The following is a 22,305-nucleotide window of genomic DNA, read 5'->3' on the forward strand; positions in this document are numbered from 1 at the left end:
TTTTCCTTTCAATCTTTATTGGAGTGTAATAGCTTTACATTATTATGCCAGTTTCCACTGTACAACAAAACAAATCAGCTATATTTATACATATATCCCCATATCCCCTCCCTCTTGAGCCTCCGTCCCACCCCACCCCTCTAGGTCCTCATCAGTCATCAAGTTGATCTCCCTATGTTACAGAGTTGCTTCCTACTAGCTATCTATTTTACATTTGGTAGTGTATAAATGTCAATACTACTCTTTCATTTTGTCCCAGCTTCTCCTTCCCCCTCCCCGCCATGTCCTTAAGTCTGTTCTCTACAACTGCATCTTTATTCTTACTCTGCCACTGAGTTCATCAGTACCATTTTTTTAGATTCCATATATATGTGTTAGCATACAGTATTTGTTTTTCTCTTTCTGACTTACTTCACTCCGTATGACAGGCTCTAGGTCCATCCATTTCACTACAAATAACTCAATTTTATTCCTTTTTATGGCTGAATAATATTCCATTGTATACATGTGCCACATCTTATTTATCCATTTATCTGTCGATGGACATTTAGGTTGCTTCCATGTCCTGACTATTGTAAATAATGCTGCAGTGAACATTGTGGTATGTGTATCTTTTTGAATTATGGTTTTCTCCGGGTATATGCCCAGTAGTGGTATTGCTGGGTCATATGGTAGTTCTATTTTTAGTTTTTTGAGGAAACTTCATACTGTTTTTCATAGTGGCTGTATCACTTTATAGTCCTACCAGCAGTGCAGGAGGGTTCCATTTTCTCCACAGCCTCTCCTGCATTTATTGTTCCTAGATTTTTTGTTAATTGTCAATCTAACTGGTGTGAGGTGATACCTCATTGTCATTTTGATTTTCATTTCTCTAATGATTAGTGATGTTGAACATCTTTTCATGTGTTTGTTGGCCATCAGTATGTCTCCTTTGGAGAATGTCTGTTTAGGTTTTCCACCTATTTTTGGATGGGGTTGTTTGTTTTTTTGATATTGACCTGCATGAGCTGCTTATATATTTTGGAGATTAATCTTTTGTCAGTTGCTTCATTGGCAAATATTTTCTCCCACTCTGAGGGTTGTCTTTTGTCATATTTATGGTTTACTTTGCTTTGCAAAAACTTTTAAGTTTGATTAGGTCCCATTTGTTTCTTTTTGTTTTTATTTCCTCTGCTCTAGGAGGTGGGTCGAAAAAGATCTTGCTGTCGTTTATGTCATAGAGTTTTCCTCTAAGAGTTTTATAGTGTCAGGCCTTACATTTAGGTCTTTGATCCATTTTGAGTTTATCTTTGTGTATGGTGTTAGAAAGTGTTCTAATTTCATTCTTTTACATGTAGCTGTTCAGTTTTCCCAGCATCACTTAGTGAAGGCTGTCTTTTCTCTATTATATATTCTTGCCTCCTTTGTTGCAGATAAGGTGACCATATGTATGTGGGTTTATCTCTGGGCTTTCTATTCTGTTCCATTGATCTATATTTCTGTTTTTGTGCCAGTACCATGCTGTCTTGATTACTGTAGCTTTGTAGTATAGTCTGAAGTCAGGGAGCCTGATTCCTCCAGCTCTTTTTTCTTCTCAAGATGGCTCTGGCTATTCGGGGTCTTTTGTGTTTCGGCCACATCTTCTTTATCCATTTATCTGTCAGTGGACATTTAGGTTGCTTCCATGTCTTGGTTGTTGTGAATAGTGCTGCTGTGAACATTGGGATGTGTTTATCTTTTTGAATTAAGAGTTTTCATCTTTTCCAGTTATATGCCTAGGAGTGGGATTACTTGATCATATAGTAACTTTATTTTTAGTTTTTAAGGAACCTCCATACTGTTTTTCCATAGTGACTGTCCCAATTTACATTCCCACCAGCACTGCAGGAGGGTTCCCTTTTCTCTATACCCTCTCCAACATTTATTATTTGTATACTTTTTGATGATAGCCATTCTGACTGATGTGAAGTGATACCTCATTGTAGTTTTGATTTGCATTTCTCTAATAATTAGCAATATTGAGCATCTTTTCCGGTGCCTGTTGGCCATCTGTATGTCTTCTTTGGAGAAATGTCTATTTAAATAAATCAAATATGCCCATTTTTTTTATTGTGCTTTTTTTTTTTTAATTGAGCTGTATGAACTGTTTATATATTTTGGAAATTAAGCCCTTGTTGGTCTCATCATTTGCAAATATTTTCTTCCATTCCATAGGTTGTCTTTTCATTTTGTTTATGGTTTTCTTTGCTGTGCAAAAGCTTTTAAATTTAATTAGGTCCCATTTGTTTATTTTTGCTTTTATTTCTTTTGCCGTGTGAGACTGACCTAAGGAAATACTGCTACAGTTTATGTCAGGGAATGTTTTGCCTGTGTTCTCTTCAAGGAGTTTTATGGTGTCATGTCTTATATTTATAAGTCTTTAAGCCATTTTTACTTTATTTTTTGTATGGTGTGAGGGGGAGTTCTTAATTCATTGATTTACATGTGGCTGTCCAGCTTTCCCAATACCACTTGCTAAAGAGACTGTCTTTTCTCCATTGTATACTCTTGCCCCCTTTGTCGAAGATTAATTGACCATAGTGTGTGGGTTTATTTCTGGGCTCTGTATTCTGTTCCATTGATTTATGTGTCTGTTTTGTGCCAGTACCAGGCTGTTTTGATTACTACAGCTTTATCATATTGTCTGAAGTCTGGAAGGGTTATGCCTCCCACTTTGTTCTTTCTCCTTTGGATTGCTTTGGCAATTCTGGGTCTTTTGTGGTTCCATATAAATTTTAGGATTATTTGTTCTGGTTCTGTGAAAAATGTCAGGGGTTATTTGATAGGGATCACATTAAACTGTAGATTGCTTTGGGTAGTATTCCCATGTAAAATATAAAGACTGTATAAAGTCTTCCAATGCGAGAGCATGGGATATCCTTCCTTTTAACTGAATCATCTTCTGTTTCCTTTATCAGTGTTTTGTAGGTCTCTGCATATAAGTTTTTTACCTCCTTGATTAGGTTTATTCCTAGATTTTTTTTTATGCAATTTTATTTATTTATTTTTTAAAACCCATTTTATTTACTTATTTATTTATTTATTGGCTGTGTTGGGTCTTCATTGCTGTGCAGGCTTTCTCTGGTTGCAGCAAGCAGGGCCACTCTTACTTCCGGTGCATGGGTTTCTCATTGCAGTGGCTTCTCTTGTTGCAGAGCACGGGCTCCAGGCTCATAGGCTTCAGTAGTTGTGGTGTGTGTGATCAATAGTTGTGGCATGAGGGCTCTAGAACGCAGGCTCAGTAGTTGTGGCGCATGGGCTTAGTTGCTCCACGGCATGTGGGATCTTCCCCCTCCAGGGCTCGAACCCGTGTGTCGTGCAATGGCAGGCAGATTCTTAACCACTATGCCACCAGGGAAGCCCTGGATGCAATTTTAAGTGGAATTTTTTTTTTTACTTTCTCTTCTTGATATTTCATTGTTAGTATAAAGAAATACAGCAGATTTCTGTATATTAATCTTGCATCCTGCTACCTTGCTGAATTCATTTATCAATTCTTTCTTTTTAATTTTTTTTTAAAGCTGGGTTTAGACTGAACTTGACTATTTATTTTTATAAATTTATTCACTTTTATTGGCCGTGTTTGGTCTTTGTTGCTGGGTGTGGGCTTTCTCTGGTTGCAGCAAGCGGGGGCTGCTCTTCGTTGTGGTGTGCGGGCTCTAGGCACATGGGCTTCAGTAGTTGTGGCACTCAGGCTCAGTAATTGTGGCTCATGGGCTTTGTTGTTCCTTGGCATGTGGGATCTTCTCAGACCAGGGCTCGAACCCATGTCCCCTGCATTGTCAGGTGGATTCTTAACCACTGTGCCACCAGGGAGGTCCGTCATTTATCAATTCTAGTAGTTTTTTGTGGAGTCTTTAGGGTTTTCTGTATAGAGTATCATGTCATCTGCACATAATGACAATTTTACCTTTTCTCTTCTGATTTGAATACCTTTTATTTCTTTTTCTTGTCTAATTGCTGTGGCTAGGACTTCCAGCACTATGTTGAGTAGACGTGGTGAGAGTGGGCATCCTTGTCTTGTTCCAGATTTTAGCAAGGAAGCTTTCAGCTTTTCACCATTTAGTATTATGTTGGCTATGGGTTTGTCACAAATGGCTTTTATTTTGTTGAGATATGTTCCCTCTATACCCACTTTGGTGAGAGATTTTAATCATGAATGGATGTTGAATTGTATCAAATGCTTTTTCTGCCTCTATTGAGATGATCATGTGGGTTTTGTCTTTTCTTTTGTTGATGTGATGTATCAGATTGATTTATTTGCATATGTTGAACCATCCTTTTGACCCTGGAATGAACCCAACTTGATTATGGTGTATAATCCTTTTTGTGTTGTTGGATTCAGTTTGCTAATATTTGTTGAGGATTTTTGCATCTGTATTCATCAAAGACATTGTCCTATAATTTTTTTTTCTGTTACTATCTTTGTCTGGTTTTGGTGTCAGGGTGATTGTGGCTTCATAGGATGGCTTTGGGAGTGTTCCCTCATCTTCAGTCTTTTGGAAGAATTTAAGAAGGATCAGTATAAGTTTTTCTTTGTATGTTTAATGGAATTCCCCAATGAAGCCATCCAATCCTGGGCTTTTGTTTGCAGAGAGTTTTTTAAATTTCAGATTCTGTTTCACTTCTAATGATTGATCTGTTCAGATTATATTTCTTCTTGATTCAGTTTTTGTGGCTATTTCTAGAAATTTGTCCATTTCTTGTAGGTAGTCCATTTTGTTGGCATATAACTGTTCATAATATCTTATGTTTTTTTATATTTTTTGTATTTCTACATTATCAGTTATTATTTCTCCTCTTTCATTTCTTATTTTATTTGTTTGGGTCCTCTCTCTTTTTTTCTTGGTGAGCCTGGCCAGAGGTTTGTCAATTTTGTTTATCCTTTCAAAAAACCAGCTCTTGATATTATTGATTTTTCTGTTGTTTTTTAATCTCTATTTATTTCTTCTCTGATCTTTATTATTTCCTTTCTTCTGGTGACTTTAGGTTTTATTTGCTCTTCTTTTTCTCATTCTTTTAGGTGGTAGGTTAGGTTGTTTATTTGAGATTTTTGAGGAAGGCCTGTATCACTATGAACTTCCTTCTGAGAACTACTTTTGCTGCATCCCATAAATTTTGTATGGTTTTGTTTTCATTATTGTTGTCTCGAGAAATTTTTTATTTCCTCTTTGATTTCATTGTTGACCCATTGGTTTTTAGTAGCATGTTGTTTAGTCTCCATGTAATTGGTTTTTTTCCTCATTTCTCTTTCTGTGGTTGATTTTTAGTTTCATGCAGTTGTGGTCAGAAAAGATGCTTGAAATAATTTCTATGTTAAATTTGTTGGGGCTTGTTTTGTGTCCTGGTATGTGGTTTATCCTAGAGAATGTTGCATGTGTGCTTGAAAAAGAATGTGTATTCTGCTTTATTTGGATGTAGTGTCCTGTAGAGTTCAATTAAGTCTAACTGTTTTGTTGTGTCATTTGGGATCTCTATTGCCTTACTGATTTTCTGTCTGGGAGATGTGTCCTTTGATGTGAGTGGGGTGTTAAAGTGATACAGGCCTTCCTCAAAAAACAAGAAAAATCTCAAATAAACAACCTAACCTACCACCTAAAAGAATTAGAAAAAGAAGAGCAAATAAAACCTAAAGTCATTCCCATTTGCATGAAATATCTTTTCCCATCCCCTCACTTTCAATCTATATGTGTCTTTAGCCCTAAAGTGGGTTTCCTGTAGGCAGCATATTATAGGTTCTTGTTTTATTATCCAGTCTGCCACTCTTTGTCTTTTGATTAGTGCATTTGGTCCATTGACACTTAAAATAATTAGTGGTAAGTGAATTTGTTGCCATATTAAACCTTGTTTTCCTGTTGATTTTGTGTTTTGTCTTTGTTCCTTTCTCCTTTTTGTTTTTCCTTTTGTGCTTTGATGGTTTTCTTTTCTATTATGCTTAAGTTCCTTTCCTTTTGGTTTTTGTGACTCTGTTTTATGTTTTTGGTTTGTGGTTACCCTGGTTTTCAAGTATGTTAACCCATAACTATATCTGCTTGCTTTAGAGTGGTAATCATATCAGCTCAAACACATTCTAAAAGATCTACATTTTCTTACTCCCCTCTGCCACATTTTGTGATTTTGATATCCTATTTTGCATCTTCATCTTTATCCTTTTGCTGTTTATTGTAATTATAATCACTTTCACAGAATTTTTTTGATTTTTAATCTTTGTACTGGCTTATTTAAGTGATCTTCAATCCTTTTATATATTTTACCTTTCATATTGTGATTTTCCATTTCCTGTAGTTTCCTGCTTCTTTTCTATTTAGAGAACACCTTTCAGTATTTCTTTTACAGTAGGTTTAGTGTTGCTGTATTTTTTTATTCTTGCTTGTCTGAGAAATTCTTTCTCTCTCCTTCCATGCTTAATGATAATCTTGCTGGGTAGGGTATCCTAGGTTGCAGGTTTTTCCCTTTTAGGACTTTAAATATATCTTGCCACTCCCTTCTGGTCTGCAGAGTTTCTGTAGAGAAATCAACTGATACCCTTATGAGGGTTCCCTTGTAACTGACTCTCTGTTTTTAACTTGCTGCCTTTAGAAGTCTACTGTCTTTAACTTCTGCCATTTTCATTATGATGTCTTGGAGCAGGCCTGTTTGGGTTCATCTCGTTTGGGACTCTCTGTACTTCCTGTATCTGGATATCTGTTTCCTTCTTTAAGTTTATTTTCAGCCATAATTTCTTCGAATGAATTTTTGATCCCCTTTCCTCTTTCTTTGCCTTCTGAGATTGCTTTTATGCATAGATTGGCATGCTTTATATTATCCCATAGATGTCATATGTTGCTTTCTTTTCTTTTCTTTTTTTTTTTTAATTTGTCTTTCTGCCTGCTGTTCTGATTGGGTGATTTCCATTCTGTCTTCCAGTTCACTTATTCATTCTCATGTATTATTTAGTTTGCTATTTATTGCCTTTAGCTCAGTTTTCATCTTGGCAACTGAGTTGTCTAACTTTGGCTCCTTGTTATAGTTTCTAGTTCCTTGTTACAGTGATCTACATTTTTATCAATAGTCTTTCTTAATTCCTTTAGCATTTTTATTACCTCCTTTTTGAACTCGGGGTCTGGTAGACTTGAGAAGTCTGTTTCATTGTTCATTCAGGGGATTTCTCTTATTCTTTTAATTGGAAATAGTTCCTCTGGTTTTTCATTTTACTTATATTTCTTTGATTCTATGAATTTAGGAGAAACAGTTATCTACTGTGGTCTTGAAGAGCTGTTTTTATGTTGGAGCGATCCTGTGTAGACTGTGTGAGTCCAGTATTCTTGGTGCAAGCGTCGTTTTGGTAGGATTCTTGCCACATCTTTCCTCAGGGTATGTTGGCCCTTGTCCTCTTGATGGGGGTGTGTTTGGTGTTGTTGTGATCAGAGTCTGCACTGAATGTTGGGCAGGGCCTCCTCTTTCCTTTGTGGTTGTCACAACCCTGTCAGGGACAGGGTCTGCTCCCCAGTTGTTGGAGTAGAAGCCCCCAGGTCACGTTCTAAGCTGTGGAGTGAGGTAGGTGGGACTGAAGCAATCTCTCTGGGAAAGGAGCTGCTGTTTATTATTCCCCAGGAGCTGTCCACTGGGACATGCAATTCTGTGATGTGCCTGCCACCTGGTGTGTGTGCCTACAAAGATCACTGTTGTTAGCACTGCCCTCAGGGGCTGGCTCCTCTGCGGGAGTACCGGTAATCAGCATGGAGGTCCTTTAAGTGTGTATGCACACTCACAAAGCCACTGATGTGAAAATCCACTGAAGGCATGCCCCCATGCCCACTGTGGGAGCTCCAGTAATTCGCTCAAATTTCAGCCCCACTTCCACATGTGCGCACGCACAAAGTATGCAAAACCTGCAGTGGCCTGAGCTGTGCCCCACTGTAGGCATGCTGATAATGAGGCTGCTATGGTAGAACTGCTCTCAGTCTTGTGCACATCCCAAGTTTCGGCCCAGGCCACACTCAAGGCCCTTTAGACTGTCTCCACACAGCCAAAACAAGCCCTCTCACCAAGTCTGTCCCCTGAAGCCCGAGTTTCAGCACCCAGTCGCTGCACAGCTAGGAAGTGCAGCAACATGGCAGGGACCATCTTTACTGGTCTTTCTCTACCCTGCAGGGCTGCAGGCCAGCTCCCACACTGTCCTCTTGAGGGTCTGAAGCTCCCTACCTGTCCCAGCAGACCTCCCAGCTGGTGAAGGAGGTTCCCAGCATGAGGGGACCTTTCCTTTTTCACAGATCCCTCTTGGGTGTAGATGTCGTCCCAACTCTTCTTCTCCATATTCCCTTTGTCTTACGCAGTTATGTGGGGCTCTTTCTTGCAGCTCTGGTTGTATGAGATCTTCAAGCTTTCTGTAGGTATTCTTTGAGAATTGTTCCACGTGTAGATGCGTTTTTGATGTATTTGTGGAAGGAGGTGAGCTCCATGTCTCTACTCCGCCATCTTATCGCCTTCTCTAAAATGATTTTTATTCCTATCTCACTTTTCACATTTTTAGCTATTTATATATAAATTGACCCAGAAACTTAGTTTGAAATGGGAGGGGAAGGAATGTTGCATAAATTTGTATATTTTGAATACTGTACATTTGAATTGTATTAAGAAAGACAACCTATTTAAAAAGCTGTCTTACATTGGTTTATCCTAAGGATTTCTTCTTATTTAAATATTTAAATCACAGAACCATAATTGGTTTAATAGTTTTTTCACTAGTGCATTTAATATGTGGGTTGCTTCACAATATTCTTATAGATAGTAGTAATATGCATTTTTATAGCCCTGTTTACAAGCTCCAACACATGGTGTATCCCCAAAACTTACTCAATTTCTTGTAAACTAGCTGTCCTCTCTGTGATAGTTATTGACCATATCAAACCCAAAAAGCACCACAGCAGTTGAAGTTACTTGAAGGTATTATACTGCAAGTTGAGGGTGAAGTATAAGTCTTTCAAGGCACACATAGCAAAGCAACTTTTTCAACCCTGGTTCATTTGTTGATTGTTTTTGAGTATTTACAGTGGAGTGGGTGGTGCTGTGGGTTTAAACATGGTGTCTGCCCTTCAAAAAAGACTGTAGTTGAGGGAAGAAAGTGGACATAAATAAATATTTGTATTCCCCATTTATAAAAACACAGTATATTACTAGAAGTCATACTTTAAAGTGCATAATCTTGAAGCAAATTATGTTTTCCTATTAGAACATGATGAGTTAGTTAGATAGCAGGGTAAGTGCAGGTAAGAAATCAGATATGACTTGCAGGTTTTGAGTATACATACTAGAGAAATAGGAAATATGGAGAGAGGGGGATCTTTTTCCTTAAGGCTGTTTTTTAGAGCTAAGTTCACAGCAAAATTGAGGGAAAGGTACAGAGATTTCCCATGTTCTGCTCCATACATATCAGGGGGGTCTTTTTGGCAAAGATGATGACTGGTTTTATACATACTATTTTTTTTTTTAATTGGCTGTGTTGGGTCTTCATTGCTGCACACGGGCTTTCTCTAGTTGCGGTGAGCGGGGGCTACTCTTCGTTGTGGTGTGCAGGCTTCTCATTGTGGTGGCCTCTCTTGTTGCAGAGCACAGGCTCTAGGTGTGTGGGCTTCAGTAGTTGCGGCACATGGACTCAGTAGTTGTGGTGCATGGGCTTAGTTGCTCTGTGGCATGTGGTATCTTCCTGGGGCAGGGATCAAACCCATGTCCCCTGAATTGGCAGGCGGACTCTTAGCCACTACATCACCTAGGAAGTCCCTTATACATACTATTTTGGGGAAAGGGTAGTGCTGTTGACTTTTTTTGCTAGGATGCATTTTCTCATAGTTTTACTTACAGAAAGACAGTGTTTTATTCTTTTTTTAATTAACAAGCTGTTAGCTAAGTGCCTAATGTATGCAGTAGATACTTAGGGCATTTTTAGTAAATTCCAGCTTGTTGCACACCCCCATTTCCTTCTTTGTTGCTTTTTCCCTTTCATCATTGAGAATTTGGTTGGATCATTGTATCAGTTGGGATAAGATTCAGCTACAGGGACTGGCAAGCACTCCCAAATAACAATGGCTTAAATGAGCTACAAGCTCGTTTTCCTTTCACATAAAAGTACAAGTGGATGGTCATGGAACTTTATGTTTTCAGGAAGTCTGTATACTTCTCTCTTATTGCTTGCATGTGTGACCTCCTTGTTCTAGAGGATAGAGGGGAGAAGAAAAGGAGGCTAAAGCACCAAACCCTGAGTAATTCAAGTGTTTAATCCAACATATCAACAGGAATATTTGTCAGGAAAGAATAGAAAAACATATTGAGGCAAAACCTCTATGCAATCTTCAACTAGTAGGACAAATGGTAGTTGTTTGTTACATTTCTTATCCCCCATAAAATTATAACCTTGGTGACAGACACTTAATAATCACTTTATACTATCAGCAGAGTTCCAAGCCCAGTAAGTAGTTGCTTAATAATTATTTGTTGAATAGATTAATGAATGAAAGAAAAACTTTGGAAACTGTTGCTGTACACATTTGACTGTGCTCCAGTAGACATTCCAACATATGTTGGATGACAAAGAATTCTCACATAGATATATAGGCTTAAAAATAGAATTAAATACAGAGTTATTTTGAATTTTTTATTTCTTTTTTTCCTAGACTGGGGGATTTTATTTTCATTGGATTTCAATCAGAATATTTTGAAATGTTTTGCCCTCGTTTGCGTTTAAAATACAAAAGTGCCTAATTCAAATAAGAGGTGATTAAAAAATAAAATAAAAATAAGCAAAGTTAACAGGCATTGAACACTTCATCTGAATTATCTTTCTTAATTACAACAACCTGTTAGGTTAGGATTTTACTCATAAAAAGGAAATGACTGAGAAACTAACTTTCCCAGCCTCATCGAGCTAGTTAATGATAGAGCTTGCATTGAATCAGCATGATCCTAGAGCTGAGCTTTTAACTGTTATGGTAAATTGAATAGAAAACTAAACCATTTATTAAAATTATAGTAATTTAGCATATGAATCTTATAAGACAGTGGAGGAAGACATTTTGTCATTGTATCATTTTTAGACTAAAAGCAAGTACAGTTGACTCTTGAACAACTTGGGTTTGAACTGCGTGGATTTCTTTCACTAAATACATTCTAGAGTACTACCTAATCTGTGGTTGGTGGAGTTTGCGGATGTGGAATCCTGGATATGGAAAGCTGAGTGTAAAGTTATACTCAAATTTTCAACTGTGTTAGTTCCTCTAAACCCCATGTTGTTCAAGGGTCAACTATAAAGTTATGTTTAGGAATCTGGAGGGAAATTTAACAACTTTCCATTTTAGGGCTCCAGACTGATACCATTGCTCTTTCCTGTTTATTACTATGCTGTTGTAATGGAAAAAGGGCCATATACAAGTGAATGGGTGTGGTTGTGTTCCAGTAAAACTTTATTTATAAAAATAGGCAGCAGACCAGTGGACCATTATTTGCTAACCCCTGGTGTACTATGTACCAGATACTGTTTTAAGTACTTCGTATGTATTATCCCATTTAAACCTCTTAATCTGAAGAAGTAGTACTCATATTATCTCTGCTTTACATATGAGGCAACTGAGCCACAAATAGATTAAACAGCTTGTCCAGTATATACAGCTGTCAAGTGGTAGAGCTAAGACATAAACCCAATCTGACTCCAAAGACTGTACTCTCATATTATAGTATACTGCTGTTGTACTATAACTTCTTTTTTTGTCACTGTCATAGAACAGTATGTATTTTTTTATTAATTTACATACTTTTTAACTTTTAATAGGAAGTTTATTTATAACTTTTAATAGGAAATTTAAAGAAGACCTTAACAGAGAAGTTGGTAATTGTTCAGATGTATTTTTAAGTACCTGAAATCCTATAAGGAGAGAAAAAACTATCACGATGGGATTTAGGTTTACATTTTAGATTAGTAACTGTCATTATGTCAATTGTTGGCTGCATGTTAAGATTTATATACAATTTAAATAATGTTAAAATTTACTCTGGCATAAATGTGCTTTTTTTTCTTGTCAGTTTGGATTTAGGTGGCGCGTAGAAAAAGAAGTAATTTCAGGAAAAGGTAATTCTTTTTTTATTTTAATTCTTAATAGGATAAGGTTATCTTGTTATAATATTGAATTGAAGTCATTGGGTAAGATTATTCCTAAGGTATACAATAAGTAATTATCTACAAAATACAAAGTGAAATTAGAGAAGGTGTGTTAATGATATATTGCTAACAAAGATCAAAATATAATGTTTTAATGGTTTTTACCTTTAGAATTTTTGCTTTTAGGATATTCAGTTGCATATAAGTAGAAAATGTTTAAAGTTTCCTAGGAAGGAAAATATCGACAGATGAATACTGGAATTTTTTTCTTTATTAATAATAATATGTGTTGGTATTACTGTATTCCAGTCAAATCCACATTTTTCAAGTAGAAATTAAATATTACTTTGAACCTAATACAATTTTTAGACAGGCTAGTTCTTAGGGAGTCACTGAGTTTGAGCCCAAATATTTAGCCTAACAGCAAAAGAACAAGCATTTGGTAGACAATCAGTGAATGCTTTTTCTATGCATTGTAATCTATTCATAACATTTTTCTGAAAATTTAATTCCTCTGTACTCTCTCATGCTATAAAATTAGCTCTTTATTGGTAATTGCATTTTAAGTGTTAATGCTTCTGAAGACTACATAGGAGCATTAAGGAAATAATTTTAAACTAATAGCTTTAAAAAATCTTTTAAACTGAAAATAAAGGTTTCATTTTTAAATGATTAAACATTTATGCCATCAATGTGGCTCGTGTACAACTTCCATAAATTAGGAACAGCCCTAAAGGTACTGTAGAGGAGAAGGAAAAAGAATAATTTTAAAGCTATTTTTTAAACTTTCTTAGCATGGTATTTTAGTTTGTGCTTTTACCTGAAACAATGAGAAATGTTGAAATGTCTATCACGATTTAAAAATTTTGTACTTTTATTGAATGGAATTTTTCAAGTGACGGTAAGTACTGCTGCCTTTAAAAAAATTGATGGACATTCTCTAAATTCATATAATTGAAAAAAGTTTTAGTGGAGAAGGGGAAAGAAAGCTATTTGCTGTGATTTATGAAGTTATAATCTTGTTCTGTTCTAACAGTAGAGCCATTGCTAAACACAAATTTAATGAAGTATTCATTTGGAATGAGTAAAACAATGCCAATTTAGAAAAGTTATTAGCCTTTGGACTGATAATTTTCAAAATTCATTTTGACAGTTTCTTTTTTATGAAAAGTTCAGGTTTGTTCCTGTTAGTGCAAATTATTGAGCTCTAAGTGCTTTTTTTTAGTTTGTACAAATAAGTTTGATTTTGTCTTTTTCTGTTAGAGCTAATAATCGTTGAGTAGTTTTTTTTTTCTCTTGCATCATCAATATTAGTCCTTTTTTGCAGAAGGTTTTAATATACAATGGATATAATGTGGCATTGATTTTAGTGTTGTGATTCTAAAATTTAGAGCATCAGGTTTGATTACTTATTCAACTTAATCTCAAAATGCTAGCATTTTATGCTGGTACTTTAAATAAATGCCATATGTTAATACTTTAAAATATCAATTTTTATCAATTTTAATATTATTAAATGTTGAAAAAGATTGACCCAGGCATAAGTGCATGTACTTTGGAAAATATTCTTCTAGGGTATTAGTGAGTACACTTTTTTTAGTACTTCCATTTTCCAAAGTGTAAGATTCCTTCACACAGAGTTGCTAAAACTCTGTATCTAAATATAAAGTCAACTCGATAGATAGTCAACTATCTATCAAGTAAGAATCCTGGAACTGATTTTTTTTTTAAATAGTTCATTCAGCAGTTTGATTTGCTTGTTGAACGTACCAAAATTAATGTTTTTAATGATGACTTTATAGAACTAAGAATTTATGTGTGTATGTCATGTAATTTATGTATGCACGTGGAGTAAATTTCAGAGGTAATACTAGATTGTAAATATTGTCATCAGCCATTATAGCTGATATTCCTTCCTTTATTTGCAGGCCAGTTTTGCTGTGGAAATAAATGCTGTGATAAAAAAGAAGGCTTAAAGAGTTGGGAGGTTAATTTTGGTTATATTGAGCATGGTGAAAAGAGAAATGCGCTTGTTAAATTAAGTAAGTTGACTTTAGGTGGGATAAGATTGATTTCTTCAATGTTTATCTAGTAATTTAGATTCTTAAATATGTAGGCTAATTTAAGAGTCAATGTAAAATTTTTAATGTATCTTCTTGGAAACTTTTTTTCTCAGAGCTTCTGAAAGTTCTTTTGAGCCTAAAGAACTTTTGAGCCTAAAACTTTTATATTCTCAGCATGTCAGTGACATTTAACTGAAATAGTTCTAATGCCAAATGTAAACCAGTAATTTGTGAAGTCCTCTTTCCGTTAATTTGAGAATGTCACCAAAGCAGAGTGAAATGCAAAGTATCAGAGAAGGAGATGTAAAATCTCACATTAGCGAATAGCCAATTTGTTATAGTGTGGATAATAAATAAATACGCTCTCTTTGACTATGTCAATAAAGAAAAACTTTTAGGAGGGCAGATTATTCTTGATATCAGTCTTAAAAGTTTAGGATTATAACCCAGAATGTAGCAGTTTCTCCTGATATGCATGTTTTAGAATCTGTTGCTCATTCTTTTTTTTTTCCTAAGCTAGTCCTTATGTGTCAGCTTCCTCTCTGCATCATGTTAACAGCCTTCTCTGATTCCTAAACAAATGTGCCTTTAGAGTGTCCTGCCCAATCCAGAAGTCAAGGATTTCCTCACATGCTACTTGGTGCACACCAGTGAAAACTGGTTTCTGAGTTCCTCCTGAAAGTGCTTATAAGAGTCAACTAGTGTGAACTGAGATTAAAGCAAAAAGGAGACCACAATTGTAGAACTTTTTTGAAAGTGCTTTTCCATTTGAAAACTCTTAGAGTACTTCAGAGGAATGACTATACCCGCATTATTGTTATTAGATGTCTTCCATGTGAGATACACATTAATGCTGCCTGTGAAACAGTGTGCTTTTAGAATAATTTGACAGCACCATTTTCTAAAGCAATGGCAGAATATTTTCAATTTCTCAAGCATTCTAATAGTTTTTATTATATACATTTTTGAGGTAGGAGAGAATCAGATTGTTTTCTTCAGATTGTTTATTCTCTTACAGTAAAGGAATGTATGATATTAAAGTAGCAGTGCAGTTATTAAAATTTAGCAATTCAGTGGTGTTACTTTTTTTTTTTTTAGGATTATGCCAAGAATGTTCCTTTAAATTAAATTTTCATCACAGGTAATGTGATCTTTTAAAATGGGGTTGTTAATTTTAGTAGTCTTGGATGTAGTCACTTACCTGCATTGGATGTCTAAAGTAGACTTGAGTGGTTGATGATCTAGTTAGTTGATTGTATATAAAATCCAGCATTACCATATGACCACATAAACCAGGGAACTGGAAGTTTGTCATGCCTAACTCTAACCAAGCAGTTTTAAATGCGAAGGCCTGGGCAGGGTGGCAGATGGATGCTAGAATTTTTGGTTTGGAATCAGTGTTCAGATAGTGTAATATTCTTAGAAACTATATTGTAAAGCAGGTTTCATAAAGTGACTCCTATGTCTCATTTAAGTGTTTTAATTAAGAATTTGTCATTATTACAAAAGATTATACCTCTAAGCTCATTTCAGATGTTAAAATCAGGCTCCTATTGAATGAGCTAGACTGCGTCTGCCCTGTTGAGTCGGGGAGGAATATCAGTGTTCTGCAGTGTGCAATATGTATAGATCATAGGCTTTGAAATCAGTCCCCTGTGTATTCCTCTCAGCTTCTCCATTTACTAGTCTTCTTCTTGGGCAAGCTACTTTAACCTCTGTGAGACTCAATTTTATTATCTCTAAAAATGATACTGAGATTATTGTGGGGATTAAATGAAAATGCATATAAAATGCTTGACACAGTGTCTGGCATATGGTAAGTCTAACATAATGAAGTTCCCGGCATTGAAGACGTTCAGACAGAATCTGTGTAACCTCACATGATTGTGGTGGTCAAGTTTCATGTCCTGAGTAACACTTGAAAGTCTAACAGTAAGATTCTACAACTTTATAAAATGTATATATTATATATATTAGTATATTAATTTAAAGTCAGTGGTGTTCTAAATGAACCTTATCTAGTATTTTAAATTCTTAAAATTAGCAAAGTTTTTTAGATTACTTGATTTTCTCTCTCCATTAATGATACTGAAAGAAAACAAAATGTTTTTTTGACCTTGAATTTTGAGCTTCATTTCAAAATTGAAATTATTCTTAAAAGAGGCAAAAAGTTACTACTGTCTTAAATAGTAATGTAATATTTGGTATAAGTATCTTAATTTGAAAGGTCTGATAAGCAGGTTTCTTGAAAGTAATCCAGTCTGTTATTTCTTCATCCTCTTTCCCAGTCCCAGTTTCAGCATTATCACCTTTTTCTATTTAGTGTTTCTATTCTTAACCAATTAAAATCAATTGTTTGCCAGCTATGATACTGACAACCTTATAAACCTAGCCTAGAAGAGATAAAGCTACAGCAGTTAAAGGATAAGTGGCCTAAAGTAGACATATGAGTTAACAATAAGCCCTTCCATGCTCATTCCATTATACTTTTACTTAAGAGAAGGATTTTCTATTTACTGGTGGTTTAGAACTGTTACAGTGGTTTCTTCTTGTATGTGTTTTTTCAGAGTGTAGGTAGATTTGAATTATGTCGAGGGAGGTGAGATTTGTTTTCGTAATTTTCTAGAATGGCTAAATGATAGAATATAAAGAAGAAATGAGTAAAACTATGATTTACATTTACTAAGGTTTGTATACAGAACTTATAAAAAATAATTCTTTGTCTCAGAGTGTTTAGACTTCATAATCTTATAGAATTATCTTAATTAGTATACTAACCTAAAATATTTACAGACTCATTTAAGGGTTCCTTATTATGTATATTACACTTTAAAAATGAGTACTTTAACTGATTTGACTTTTTTGCCCATTGATTTTTATTTTTTGTAAAAGTCAGTTGAAAAAGTTAACTTTAATTTTATATTCTTCAACATAAAGGAGGAAAGAAGTCAAATCAAAAAAAAGAAAGGATAAAGCCAAAAGAGATTCTCAAGAATCATCGCATGAAAGATCTGGATTATCTTCTGTAGAAGAGACCTCTAAGAAAAAGGACAAAGGTAAAAGGGAATTAAAATATAATATTTACTCATATTTCTGAACATGAAGTGTAATCTGTGATATGTCTCAAGTGTTGAATTAATTAGTAAATGCATTTAGAATTCTGCTTTATAGTAGTTGAAAGGAAACTGGTGGGAGAATTTAGATATGAATTTACAGTAACTTAAAGGAGTTTCGAGAACCAGATTGGTTTTGATTCATTTTTGGCAGATGGTATAATATTACAGCAGCTTTCTAATTTCTGGGTTTGTTACTTATAGACTTGTTACCTTGAGCAAGTCACTGAATTTCTTGTTTCACTTTCCTCACGTATGTAGTGGTGATGTGAATACCTGCTCTCTATACTGCTGGTGCTTATTGTGGAGAATCAGAAAGGCACTTTGAACACTGTAAATCAGTACATAATCTATGAGTCAGTTTAAAGTTAAAACACTGATTTCAATTATCATGGTCTGTGTGATTTTTCTCTCTAGTTTATGAGCTTCTTGAAATGATAGAGATTGATATGTATGTATCCTCAGAACCTAACATGGTGCTGTGCATGTATAATTAGTAAATAATTGTTAAATTCAAATTCAAGTCAACTGCTTACTTCTTCCTCAGCAGTCCTTAAGCTGTCTAAGCCTCAGTTTTTTTCACCTGTAGAATGTTCATGATAATCGTACCTAGGATTTTTCAGAAGTTGAGATGAGATAATGTGTGTAAGCCGTTTGCGTAGTACTTGGTACATAGTTAGCTTTTATGAAGATTACTGCTAGTTGCTTTTTCAGTCCATAATAGAGTCAAACTGACTATAACTTAGAACGAATTGGACTTAAATTAGGTAGGTAATAGTAGATTGAATTAGATTCCAGCCAGTGTTAACATAATACTTGAACAGGAGAGGGCTCCCTTGCTCCAGCTATGAAGATCATTAGATATGTTCTCTTCTTACGTACATTTTTTTCTTCTAATGTGTCAGGATATGTTCAAGCATATAGTATTGCCAAGTTTTAGACTTGGTAAGATTGACAGATGGTGAGAGGAAAAATACTGATATTCTATTGTTTAATGAGAAATGGTATTTGAAACAGAATGCCTTTTTTGTCTAAATCATGTTCCAAACTTCAAAATAAATTTTAATGAATAAACATGAGAATCTCATTTGAGTTTTCAAAAATTTTTATTTATCCTCACACACAAGTAAAATATCTAATGTGTTATATTTGAGGATTTTATAGCATTCACTATTATATGATGTTGTGTGTATATCATAGTATGATATCATGTTAATCATTACATATTCCAAATTAAAGAAGAACTAATCCCTGCCCTGCAAAAGTGTATTCAGTACCTCCAAAACAGACAATTAGATTGCTGGATATTCGGGACTAGGGATGGGGTTGCACCCCTCAAATTATAACATGTATGCATGTGATCTTCTCATAGATGTTTTTCCTTTAGTGTTCTATATTTCAGTAGATGATACTTCTGTCAACCTAAAAACTAGTATCAGAAATCGAAATTATCCTTGATGCCTTCTTTTTTCTCATTATTTATGTAAATCTTATCAGTTTTACCCCCAGGGTATATGTTTCTCAGGTTCTCTCTACTCTAGTGCAAACTACCCTGTTTTCTCATCTAGGCTACTACTACATTATCCTTATTGGTAACACTGCCTTGTCATCTCACCTCCTTCTCCTTAATCCATTCTCCATCTAGTAGTTGTTCTTAGGATATAGCTGATGTCTGAACAAAGCCCAGAGACTCTATATAATCCATTATATGAGGCTTGTTTCTCACTACTCTCCACCTTACGTTCACACTCCACCCACATAGCCTTTCAGTTTGTAGAAGATGCCAAACTTCTTTCCACTTAAGAACTATATAGATGCTGCCTCCTCTCTCTAAAACCTCTGGTCCCATTCTAACTCATCCATCAGATCTAAGCTTAAATGTCACTTCCTTAGGGATCCTTTCCTGACCATGAATCTAAATTAGGACTCCCATTTATAATGCTGTCACAACCCTGGAACTTTTCCTTCATTACACATATGACAATTACATAAAAGCACAAGGAGAACAGGGGTTCTATCTGCTGTGTTCATTGCTTTATCTCTGGCACCCCATTAGCACATGTAAGGCATAAATAATAAAGAATTAAGAAAATGAAAGACTTTTGAAGACTGTTTCAGGGCAACTTCACAGACAGAAAACCAAAGCAAAGGAATTGAGACATCTGTTTCTTATTTACTCTTTATTCAGAGCACCATTGATAGTGTAGAGTACAGGATAGAGTTCTTTTTTTCAGCTTCTTTGGTATAAAGCAGAAAATGACAACATTTTAGCAAACTTTTAGGAAGACCATGTAGACCTCTTTAATATCTTCTTATCTGGGATTGATCATCTGGAACAGGTTAATCTTGGTATGATACTTTCTTGCCAGGCCACCTTAATTTGGCCCAGACTTCAATAGTAATTAATAAATGCTTACTGTCTCAGCTGCATTTGGACAGTTGACATTCCTCAAGACAATCTACTTTCTTGATCTTCTTCCTGTCTTTTTGGCCTCTCCTCAGTCTCTTTTGACTATAATTCTTCCTCAGTCTTACCCTTAGGTGTTGGAATTGCTCAGGGCTCTTACAGAACTTCTCTTTATTCTCCCTTTTCTCCCTGTGTGATCCCATCAACTCCTGTAGCCTCATGTTACCATCATACAAAATGTTAAATAGGTGGATGAATTGGATGGCTAAATGGCTGAATGGATAGAGAGAAAATGTAAGAAAGATCAATAGCTTGACTGAGGACCAGTCAGTCTGCTTTGGCAGGTATGAACAGAACAGCATATTTGGGTAAACTGTCTTGGCAGGAAGTTCAAGATCTTACCACTCCCACCTCTACCCTGCCTGCAGACTCAGTTCCTTGGGTAGGCCTTTTCTGATACCCTTCACCCCACTCCTCCAGGCAAGATTAGGTCTCTGTTAGCACATTCTGATAGCACTGTGTACTCTCCCTTGGAAATGCATATCACTCTTGGAATAATTTATTTTCTGTTAAGGAAGGGACTATGTGACTTGTTTAATTGTTTATCCCCAACTCCTAAGCACAGTGCTTGCTCCATATAGTAGGCATTCAGTAAATGTTAGGTGAGTGAGTCAGTGAAATCAGCCAGTTTCTCAATGTTGAAGGGAACATCAGAGATCAGCCCTGAAATCATGATCAAAAAGATATTCTATGGTTTTGCCCTTCAAAATATGGTCCTCTGCATTGTCATTACTTGGGAGCTTGTTAGAAATGCATAATTTCAGACCCTTCCAGATCTCCTGAATTGGAGTTGCACTTTAAGTTCCCACTTGTTCTGCTTTAGCTTCAGCATCTCCAGGGAAAAGGAACCCATTATCCAAAATATTCCTTTACATTTCAGATAGCTGTAATTGCTAGCAGGTTTCTCTTAACATTTAGCCCAAACCTACAGCTTCATCCCTTTGGTTCCAGTTGTGTCCTTTTTTTAAGCTATAGACACTTGGAAGCATTGTCATGTTCCTTACATGACAGAAAAGATGGAAGTTTAGCTGTTTTTATTTGTTCTCTGATGACTAGGAAATAAGTAGGAGTAAGGAAACAATAACATACCCTGAGGTCTTGCTGCAGGAGATTGTGTAATAATGATTTTTTTAAATTACTTTAATAGATCTTTAGTATACTCCTCTGTTTCCCTCACTGGGTAACCATTGTAGAACTGAAAATGTTTTTTTTATGATGTGTTTTTGGTGTGATTTTCAATTACCGAGAGTTCTCACCTGTAGATAAAATATTGGTTGTGTTGCAGCTAATCTATGAGGGGTTTTTTGTTTGTTTGGTTGGTTTTTTTTTGTCCTAGCAACATGAGATTTTTTTAAAATAGGTGTTCATTATTTTTAAGTTTTGTACTAGGTATTCCAGGCTGTACAAGAGCATAAAATACCCCTCCCTAAAAGAACCTAACATTTTAGTTAGGGAGATAAGTCTAAGGAACAAGAAAAATTAGCAGACAGTGAAGTGCTTTCCTGTAAGACTATGAAGTAAACTACACTATTGGAAAGAATCTGGTTACAGCCACAGCTGTTACACCACTGTAAGATGATTCTTGACAAAACGGTGCTGGCTGGTTGTTGGTGGGTTTTTTTCAGCACATTCACCCTCAGTGAAATCAGAAAATTCTATCAACAGTAAGTATCAAGTTTTTATTTAATAAAAATATACAGATTCAAGTTATTTGCAATTTGGGTTTCCAACAAACTGTGACTTGTTTTGATGTGATTTTGTTTGTTTTTGTACTGTTAGAAAAATAATAGAAAAAAGACCAAAAGTGTATTTCTTCCCCAAATTAGGACATTTAAAAGTTTCTTATTTCAAGTATAGAAGAGCGTGATTTTTTTCTTTTTCAGTAAATACAGTGGATACACGTTTTAACTTCACATTATAGAGTATGAAGGAAGAAAACCAGAGGGATGAGCTTGGAATAGAAAAAGAATTGGAGAAGTGGATTAAAATTTAAGAAATGTTGCTTACATTGCATAAGATTGAGTGATCACTTGGTGATTTTGATTCATCAGATTAAATATGTGGTTTGTGCATAGAAAGCAAAATGTTAGCAGTGGTTGTTACTGGTCAGTTTTTTAATAAGTCTTATAGTCTTCATCAAATTGGATTTTATTCAGTATTTGCTACAAATTTTATTGTTTTTTTCCCTGCAACATTCCAAAAAATATTCACAATGACTTATAAAAATATATACAATAAAATAAGATTTTTTAAAGGTGAAAATCAAAATAATGGAAAAGGTAGAATAGGAAAGTAAAGCTAGAGGTAAAATTAATACAGACAAACATTTACCAAAAAGTCTTGCATAATTGCAAAGGTAGATCACAGATTTGTCGCTGTTCTTCCTAACAACCAAACCAAAGAAAGGAAACCACCAGCAGAATGATTAATTGTACCCATACAATATTAAAGAGAACTCACAAGGTGTTCAGCTTTTTCCAGGCAGTTTTGAGAGCAGACTCTTCTGTGGGTTCATGA

The 22,305-nt window shown here is 35.3% G+C and overlaps 1 protein-coding gene across 3 annotated transcripts in view; it reads left to right on the top strand.

The window, feature by feature from the left end:
* LOC130853265 (protein FRA10AC1) overlaps positions 1 to 22,305 on the top strand; it is a 94,346-nt gene that overhangs the window by 60,141 nt on the left and 11,900 nt on the right. For 2 of the 3 annotated variants that reach the window (XM_057734900.1, XM_057734903.1), the window contains exons 9-12: positions 12,070 to 12,115; positions 14,074 to 14,187; positions 15,307 to 15,349; positions 17,146 to 17,264. In XM_057734900.1, coding sequence (XP_057590883.1) covers positions 12,070 to 12,115; positions 14,074 to 14,187; positions 15,307 to 15,349; positions 17,146 to 17,264 — 322 coding nt within the window. The remainder of the gene's footprint in view (positions 1 to 12,069; positions 12,116 to 14,073; positions 14,188 to 15,306; positions 15,350 to 17,145; positions 17,265 to 22,305) is intronic. The other variant, XR_009053708.1, reaches the window with a different exon arrangement.

The sequence above is a fragment of the Hippopotamus amphibius genome, chromosome 5 (assembly GCF_030028045.1).
Source record: "Hippopotamus amphibius kiboko isolate mHipAmp2 chromosome 5, mHipAmp2.hap2, whole genome shotgun sequence".
In the NCBI taxonomy this organism is placed as follows: domain Eukaryota; kingdom Metazoa; phylum Chordata; class Mammalia; order Artiodactyla; family Hippopotamidae; genus Hippopotamus; species Hippopotamus amphibius.